The sequence below is a fragment of the Prunus dulcis genome, chromosome 7 (assembly GCF_902201215.1).
Source record: "Prunus dulcis chromosome 7, ALMONDv2, whole genome shotgun sequence".
Lineage (NCBI taxonomy): Eukaryota > Viridiplantae > Streptophyta > Magnoliopsida > Rosales > Rosaceae > Prunus > Prunus dulcis.
Window position 1 is genome coordinate 9,233,574 of NC_047656.1, and position 9,863 is coordinate 9,243,436.

Genomic DNA, 9,863 nt, shown 5'->3' on the forward strand with positions numbered 1-9,863 from the left:
GAGTTACAGCATTTATGAGTCCCTAAACTAGAAAGTATGATTGAAGTTAAAATTTTATAGGGAGCTCCTAAAATAGCTTTTGTATGTTTTTAGCTAAATTTTAACTAAAAAGTAAAGAGCATAATTGTAGATGCTCTAGATCAAGTCCCTTGAAGCTTGGAAGGGCACCCTAGAACCCTTCCCACTATGGGTATATAGCAAATCATTAAAAAATTAAAATTAAAATTAATGTCAAAAACCACCATTTGCATACATGATATTTAACGATTCTCACATAAGCTTTCAAAGAGAGTCTGCGGGCATCTTGATAAAAACATTTTAATTTCAACCTATAGAATAATAATATTTGGGATGACGAGTTTCATTTTAAAGAAGGGACCAGTTCAAGAATTGATTATTTCACCCCAAAAGAAAAAAACAAAAATTACTTAACTAAAGGAGACTGGGAGAAATGAATTAACCAGCCCCCCTTATTTACCAAGTAGATCATCACACACCAACGATATAACTCGTTAATCTGGAGTTACATTACATCTTAATCATTTGCAAATATTATTAATAAAATCTGATCATCCATGGCAATTATTCCGAATCTTTGTGTTCATCAAACTTTAAAGGCACCAAATCCTTGATCAATCAAATAACATACCCAACCCACTCCAACATGAATGCATATGGCATGCATGCAGGACAACATAAATTTGACAAATTGTTAACTCTGAATTAATCAGTATATCCCAAACGAAAAAAATACTCCATAAAATATAAATGTTTGGATAAATTATATTTTTTTTAAGAAGAGACACGAGTAATAATGTACAGTATGAAATTGATAAATCCAGTGTCAATCATACGGGTTAAAGCATAGGTCGGTCACGGAGGTATATCCGGGAAGGAGTAAGCTTTCCTTGGCACACAAAAGATTCAAGAACAATGTAGGGATCTTTTTGGGGAGGAGGGCTCTGCTCCTCCCCTAAATTGTTCCCAGAAGACTCCAAGGAGTTATTCTTTAGGTGCAGCAGCCGGATCAACCAAAGTGCATTCGTCCAACTGAGAGTTAATAGTCTCGTCCTTTGTATGGCATCTCCTGTAAAGACAAATTGAATACAGAATACATGAACAGCTAAAAAATCATTCTACAAGAGTTTTGACCCAGAAAAGTAACAGTAATCTTATCACAGAATATGCCTCCAGTGGACATAAAGACGAGTTATAGGAACAGCACATAACTATATTTTTTTTAATATAAACATTACAAAAGAAATTCTAGATGAATTAAACTACATTATATCAGAACATAAAAATTGCTTACAGGTTGGTAGCTTGGCATGTATAGGACTTGCCTAGGGTGGCCAAGAAGCATCTGTTGCCCATACTGCAATTAAATGAAGAAATGTAATTAATGTCAGACATTCAAATTGTGCTATTAAGATAATGTACAAAAAATTTCACATGACCTCGAAAGCAAAGTAAAAAAAGAATTGCACCTGAGGCCCATTTGGATGAAAATATGCTTGGGGTGCTTGCATTTGCTGTTGACTAAACATAACAGGCTGGTGTGTGAAAGAGGGTCCAACCTGCAAATTTCATGGACATTAATAAATAACAAGCTGAAAGAAAATTTATCTATACAAAAAGAAAAAGAAAATGGAAGGCCATTCAAAATATCAAAATCAATAACGTATGCATGATAAAATTAAAAAAAATTATTTTAAAATTTGTTTTTTCGGGGGGGGGGCGGTTGTTGGCGGGAGGGGTAGTGGTGCAGAAGGAAAAGGAAAACACTTCTCTTTCTTATGGAACTATGTCTAGGTGAGAGGCCTGGAAGTGAATTTTGGATTGTTTAGCATAAAACTCCATACAGAACAGCATCTAATACATAAAAGAAACAGACAAACAAGAGGGGGAGAAAAGGATAAATGAATATGATTAGGTACTTACTCCAACGCCAACAGGCATGCCCAGCATATGTGGTACAGCGGGAGCGTTTGACGGATAATAGAAGGAACCATCAGACACCGGGGATGGAGGCCTAACAGGCGCTTGAGATGGAACAAAACTCTTTGCATTTGGATTGAGTTTGAATTCCTGATAACAATATTTAAATTACAAATGAAAAAAAAGACTTGTTGCATCAGCTAGTTGCTAGCATATGAATACAGAGATAAAATAGAACTGGGTACACAGCAAGAGATCATATGTATAATATTAATAACAATAGTGGTAACGATAGCTGTTGGCACTTCAGGCATATGATTAATAGAAAAGAGTACATTTATGTCTGACTTTGTGGTCGTGAAAAACATAAAGGTCTATCAATCATACCTTAGCATGGGGATTCAATGTTGACTTTTCTGAAGACAATGAACTCAATGATGAGCTTGGTGACAAACCAGGGCCTCCAGAAGTAGGTGCAGCAGTTGCACGTTCTGAATTGGAAGATGCAGAACTACCAGGCCGTCCATGAGAATTTACAGTGTGTGTTTGAACATGTGCTTTTCCAGTCACTGGACCTTCTAACATCTCACTAGAACTCTTCTCATGACCTTTTGATGAAGCCGGAGCTGGAGCATAAGAGATGGCATTTGGGGATAATACCCCTTTATCAAACGCATCTTTCTTCTCATTCAGCAGTGGCTGCGAATCTACATCCCATAAACAACAGATTAACTTCACGACCAGAGTAATGAAAAAATATTAGAAGACAATGCTAAAAATGGCACTGAAGCAAGCTTCCCATGCTTTGGGTGAAGAGAGAAAAAAACCACAAGATAGAACAAAGTAATGAAAAAATATTAACTTCACGACCAGAGTAATGAAAAAATATTAGAATACAATGCTAAAAATGGCACTGAAGCAAGCTTCCCATGCTTTGGGTGAAGAGAAAAAAAAACCACAAGATAGAACAAAGTTGAGCTTCAGAAAACTGCATCTAAACTTAACCACCTACTTAAGTGTCTGAGGAAGAAAGAGATTCAAACTCCAGGAGAAAAATAGCAGGAAGAAAAAGAAATGGCACTCACCATCAGGTTTTGACTTTTGATTGTCCTCAGCTAGCTGCATTGACAAGAACATAAAACAGAAAAACTAATTTCAGAGGCCAGTGAACCACAGAAAAAATCATACAACGCACCACAAAGATTTTACAAATCATAGATACGGAACCATCACTCACCATCCGCTTTTCTACAGACTCAGTAGCACTATCTCTCTCTCCATGTTCACTGAATAATATAGCACACTGTTTAATCAGCAAAAAAATGTTTGTGTAATGACATGAAAACTTACCTTGCAAGGATACAAGAAATTATTTAGAAAGAAAAAAAAAAAATCAGAAACCTGCTTTCACCAGCTGTACTGGGAGAACTTTTGAACAGTGGTTCTGATGCCAGCTGTCTAGCATGGTCATAAGTTCCAGAGCGACATAAATCTGGGGCAACATTTGACTCGGTACATTGTGTGTAATCCTGCGAAGCAACATAAGAGAGATATACATATACCATTAGCATTTATTCAGGACTTGTCAAAGGAAGTCATAAAATTCACATAGAAGCACAAAACAGAGAACTGGTTGCAAAAGCCCCCGTATTATATATTAGACTTTGGACCATACCAATGACTTCAACACCATCAAAGCAATGATGATGGCATTATAACCAGGGAGAGCTTTCCCATATTTGTCGTATTAGATTCTCAGCACTTAAATTACTTACAAATGGAACAATTTCGGAGAAGTGTTTCAACAAATGACTTTATTCAACCAGAATATAGGATAACCAAAGAACTCAATAACCTCTGGAAAAATATCCATTTATGAGCGGTAAAGGGTGAGCATATACCTACACACTCATCACATAAGTAATGAAACACTAGGACGAGTAGATCCCCCACTTCAGTAACAAACCACTTTATTAATAGCATATACCTAAAATTCCTACTAGACAAAACAAACCAACTCAAAAAAATAATCACTAAATAGATTAAAAACTAATCCCACCATACTCGGCTAACTACACCAACTAAAATATACAGAAGGGTTATTAACAAAGGAAATACCACAGATGAAGAGCTTGATGGCACTTGAGCTCCATTGTTGATTTTTCCACCAGTCCATTCAAGGGAACCCTTCCTTGAAGAACCAGAAGAATCTCCAAAGGTATCAGTATTACGTGCATCCAACAAAATATCCTCATCCTCATCATATCCGCTATCATCAACCTCACCCCGGTAAACAGAGGAGAATCTTGTCTCCTCATCAATATCAAAATTTTCATGGAGGTGAATGCCTCTTTCCTGTAAAAACAAATCAACATGCAAAATATAAGGGGCATGGAGAACAAAGTACAAAAGCATAAATATATCAACCAAGCCTCACCTCTGCTGAATGTAGATCATGTGTCTCCTCACCCTCAATTTCTCTTGCTATTCTTAAAGCCTCCCTTTCCAACTCTCTCATTTGTGGACCTTTCTCAAGTTTCGTTGTATAAAGATCCTCATCAAATGTGCTCTTTACCCCAAATAATGTTTCATTTGTTTCAAATTGATCCCAGTTCCTGAAAAGAAAATAATATATGGAAAATATTGAGAAATCAGAACATTTATCTACCAAAAAAATATGTAGAAATTCTCTAAAAGTTAAGCACAGGTCAATTAAATTCAAGATACAATATGCAACCATTGGAAATTGGCTTGAAAATCCTCTAGTGCCATCTTACTCTAACGCCATTATATTCCTACATTCATGTCTAACTTGCATCAGCTGAGGCAAATTTTCAATACCATTAATCCGTCTACTAAAACCATATCATTAACTCTAACTAGTAAATTGATTGGAATATCTACTTTGTTCACCTTTATCTGTCTACATCATCCACTTTTCTCAGTAAACTGAATCATACGACGAATTCTGGTAACATACAAAACAAACACAGGGCATTCCCCTTTTAAGGACCCACACTACCAAGAAATTGCAGCACCATGCGGGCAGACAAAAACATAATTATCTTCGGATATGTATAATGAAATGCCAAGATTGCAAATAATGCTAGCCATCACAAATTGAGAATGGTTCCACCACAGCACTTTTAATCACTCAAAACCACAGCACTTTTAATCACTCAACAATTGCGGCCCCCTTCAGAATAAGTTAATAACATTTTAGGCTTCTCTCACTAGTAATAACTCCAAAGAAATGACAATTCAAAGACCATGCTATGACTCAAACTAAACAAGAATAAGCCAGATAGGAATATTTAATAGCAGCTTTAAATAGTTAAAGTCAAATAAACCAGTTTAATGGGAAATATGTAATAATCATGCTTAAAGAAACAAAAGTCAGGTTACCAGCAGAACCTATTCATGTAGAGCAGTTATTTGAACAGTAGAACAATTACCAAGAGATTTGGGGAAAGAAAGTTACTATAACAACCTATTCCAATGTCCATCAAATGTATTTTCCAGTTCAGGACATTGTGGATCATCTTCATCAGGGACCCACGGTTCCAGCTCTCTCTCCATCTCACCACGGCGGGATTGTGATATGAAGGAATCTATCATAATTTCATGATGTTTTTCAGGCTGAACCTCATTTAACAATCCATCCCTACTTATTGAGACATCCTGTCATCATTCATTTAAAAATGCAATTAGATCACAAGTGACAAGAGAAACAAAGTATAGAAATTGCTGCTTAGTCTACAACATCAAACTCTTTATAACTGCCTCATCCACATCTTCGTAGTAGTTATTAATTTTAATAGGCTACTTAGCAGAGGGAGAGTATCAAAACAAGAAGAAAAAGAGAACCACCCCTTTCCCCCTAAAAAAAAGGCCAATCGCTTGAAATTAATTTAACCCAGCAGAACGGAATGGCGCTAATGTGAATGCTACTAATAATAATTTTACTTGGCTCACAAAATTGCATTGCATAGGAAATGGAGCATACCTTTGCGATAACTTGCACAAGGTCTTTGGCAGGTATTATAAAAGTCTTTGAAGGAGGCTTGCTAACTGACTCTACCACAGACTTCTGTCCACGTAAGGAACCATCCTTTATCATGCGTGCCATTTTCAAGATGATTCCTGAAAGTGACAACCAATAGAATGTTGATAAGCACATAAAAAAACTGCATGGAGCAATAACGTGAGGAAAAAACAAAGCAATTTGCAAAAAAGTGCTCTTATAAAAAAAAAAATTACAAACATAACACTAATGAATGAATCCATGACCTCTCACCAAACCAAAATATATGCTAGTGTTAAACATATTCTCTTTAAGCGCACCAAAATTGACACAAACAGAAAAGCCATTTTAAAGATAATTCCTGAAAGTGACAACAAGTGCATGTTCATGAATGCACTTAATTGCATATAAAAAAAAATAGCAATTTACAACACTAGTGACAAATTCCTGATATCTAAAAAATTCGAAACATATGCTAATGTAACACCACAATTAATACAAACACATGAGAACCAAACAAAAAATACAAAAACCATACAAAAAGCACAAATGAACAGAACATACCAAAGTCCTTTTCAGCGTTTGTTGCATGAAAGATTCCAGAATATATGGATCCATTTTTCACCTGGACTTCCACATGATGCCCAATAAGACACGTGGTTAAATACACTAATCGATCACGTGAAGGACTCTCATAGTTGCCAGATTTGGTGCCTATTTGAACAGGTATAAAGTTAGAGGTCAGGTTAATGTTATATCCAGAAAATTTTATATCTACAAAGTTCACCAGTATTTGTTGATCTGCTGTGGTTTGCTTTTCCAGACTGTGATTTATTCTCTACCCTAGCTCCCCCTTCTCTTTCACCTCTTCGACGGCCAAAACCGTTAGCAGAAGATTTAGGATTAACAGTTGGTTGCGTAATCATCCTCAGTAGCAACCTCTGACCTATTAAAAAGAACTCGAAAGCTGTTCAATTGATACTATCATAGTAAAGCAAATAGATGAGTGGTATATCTCAACAAGTAAAGATGGTGATACAAGAAGGAAAATAAATATTGAAACATAGGAAGTTTGAGCCAGGAATCAGGATTCTATAAGTTCTATTGCCGCCAAAAAAAAAAAAGAAGATCTACATGGCTTCAAATAACATGAATGGTGAAGACAACACAAACTTCAGAGAAATTCTATCAAAGTGCAGCAATAGGAAAAAAAAAAAAAAAACATGTGCATTGATTTTCCTCGCAAAAGAAAAACAAAATCCATGTAATTACTCAAGGCACATGAAGACAAACAGACAATTACAGATATATGTGCATGTGCACCATATAAAGAATCACGAGCATTATATAAAATCAACTCAATCATCAACAACCAAATAAACCAATGTACACAGAAATTTTCTTTAAACTGATGCAAGTCAAGGGTGCAGTATTAAATCAAACAAAGTTGCATTATCGATTAGCCCAGAACATTATCAACTTCAGCATGCTATTCTAATAAAAATCTCTATCCCCAAACTACTTAAACAATCTCTCAATTCACAGGCAAAACCATGTTCAACCAACCCCAACATTAGAGTAACACTAAACAAGATAAACTTATAAAGCAAACAAGAAAAAGGTAACTGAAAATATTGACAAAATGAAGCCTTTTTTACAATTGAGTTTTACTTGAAGGCATGAAAGTATAAACGAGATGAACATTAGATTTATTAAATATGGTTTGGAGAGGGTAATGAGGAAAAGGGGCAATGACATTGCCCAGAATGCAAATAGAACTAGCAGTCTTTTATGGTTTTCAAGTTTTGGCACAACAAAAGAAAGTGATTTTGATGCTTCATATCAATAATCTTGATTCATTAGCTTCTATATGTCCAAGCATCGAGAATAATATGGTAGGCAATATCATTGAAAGGAAAAAACCCACAATTTGCTTTAACTAACCAGTTAGGACTTCGCTTAAATTAGGGTTCCTTTCATGTTTCAAAACGCCAAAGATGATATGAGAGCCCAAATCACGAGAGAGAGAGAGAGAGAGAGAGAGAGAGAGAGAGAGAGAGAAAGGGAGGTAGCAGGAGGGAGTGGGAAAGAGAGTGCGATGGTCTCGGTGTAAGATGAAATAGAAAAACTCAGACTGCTGTAGGTGTGAAGAGTTAGAACAGGGGAACACTATAGCATATTGTACCCATAGCATCAGCCTCAAATTAGGGATCTACGCATATATCAGCTTCTCACCACATTAGAATCCTCAAAACTTAACAGAAACAGAGTTTCCAAACATGCAGGTTACACAATTCCAGAAAGCATGCACAGTTTCCTATAAAATTACGAGCACCAAGATTGTATGCAGATTACAAAAATCCAGAAATCCAACAAACCCCTTCAATCCAGAAACCCCGAAACCCCAAAGAACCGACATAACCTAGGCAGATCTATGATCAATGAAACAAAAATGGCAGGAAACAGAAAACAATTAAAAAAAAGGAAAATAAATAAATAAAACGAAAACAGAAGCACATATACACTCACCACCGGACGTCGCCGGACTCTGACCCACGCACGACGGCTAACAGAATCGTGAACACACGACGACGATCCAACTCGCAACCACCGCCGATAAGCGTCGCCTGCAGATCTCTGAAATCGCCCAAGCAAAAGTCAGATAGAGACCCAAAACAAAACCAAAGGCCGAAAACGGGTCGACGAGTTTACCGGAGAACGGGGTCGGCGGCAGCGGCGTGCGAAGATTCACCGGAAGGCTTGTAGATTTGCCGCGTGGGTTCGACTGAGAAGAGGAAAAAAAGAGCCAGAGATGAAAGAGTGAGGCGGCGCGCGACAATGGTAATTACATCGAGTGGGTTCGTATGATTACATGAGGTGGGAACACGGTAGCTTAGAACGACCCCAACTACTAAACTGCCACGTGTTAATTTTTTGGTTTAATGAACCAATGAATTCTGATATGTGAAACTGACCGGAAACTGGGTTTGTCCGGTTGTGTTCGGTTCAGTGACCACTTTTCCAAAGAGCGATGCTATTTTCACGCATGTTCTATTTCTCTATTCATCATGTAAATTTAGAAAAATACAATGCTATCTTTCTATTAATTATTATTCCTAAAATACCCTTTAGAAGTCATTTTCCAAATGAGTAAATTTATCTTTAAAATTTCGAAGATAAGGTGGGGGAAATAAAAGAATGGGTATAAATAACAACACTCTTTCGAAATTTTAAGGGGAAAAATATGGCATTCATAAATAGGTCCATTCTAATATGACATTTTATAAAAAAGCCCTTGGGTATAAATAACAACACTCTTTCGAAATTTTAAGGGGAAAAATATGGCATTCATAAATAGGTCCATTCTAATATGACATTTTATAAAAAAAGCCCTTCAAGTCAAATATTTTAGAAAAATTCCATATACTTTTAAGTTAAAAAATTGTAATACACTAAAAACTAATTAGAAAATGACAAATGGCTTGTTCAAATGTACTATTGTTGGGGTTTTTTTGTTGAGAGCTACAATGGGCTTGTTGGACTATTGCGCAGTAAATCCAGCTCTCTTGCGCCCTTGTCTGAGTTTGCAGCACCAAGCCCCAAAACACCCGAAAGAGTTGAGACCTTAGGGAGTGCTTTGTTATATATATAATGAGAAGTTGGAAGAACCAGAGCTTGAATCTGGTGCTTCCAGCAGTGGGAGAGTATGCTTGCCCCTCTGCTTGAGTTCAAGAACCAGACCCCAAGAGTGCTTCAAAAAGCTCGTGGAGCCTTAGGAAGCACTTTGGTTCCTTTCCCCAACAAGATAAACAATTGTTACAGATCAATATTATGGCTTGGCATGAGAAGCTTGTGGCATGGGAGCTGAGCCTTCATGAGTTTAGCATTAGAAAGAGAGAGA

General features: G+C 36.6%; 1 protein-coding gene across 2 annotated transcripts; it reads right to left on the reverse strand.

Annotated features, from left to right (window-relative positions):
• Window positions 1-600: 600 nt before the first annotated feature.
• Window positions 601-8,812, reverse strand: LOC117636002 (polyadenylate-binding protein-interacting protein 3-like). 2 transcript variants are annotated; one of them, XM_034370415.1, is made up of 16 exons: window positions 8,675-8,812; window positions 8,492-8,599; window positions 6,750-6,908; window positions 6,527-6,676; window positions 5,945-6,081; window positions 5,429-5,619; window positions 4,376-4,553; window positions 4,057-4,293; window positions 3,340-3,467; window positions 3,176-3,224; window positions 3,024-3,057; window positions 2,326-2,645; window positions 1,942-2,088; window positions 1,488-1,577; window positions 1,313-1,375; window positions 601-1,087 (listed from the first exon to the last, which is right to left on the reverse strand). In XM_034370415.1, the coding sequence occupies exons 3-16, from the start codon at window positions 6,886-6,888 to the stop codon at window positions 1,058-1,060; spliced, it is 1,893 nt and encodes a 630-aa protein (XP_034226306.1). In that variant the 5' UTR covers window positions 6,889-6,908; window positions 8,492-8,599; window positions 8,675-8,812; the 3' UTR covers window positions 601-1,057. The 2 variants fall into 2 exon arrangements, with proteins under 2 accessions (XP_034226306.1, XP_034226307.1); XM_034370416.1 differs by lacking the exon at window positions 1,488-1,577.
• Between the last annotated feature and the right edge of the window lie 1,051 nt (window positions 8,813-9,863).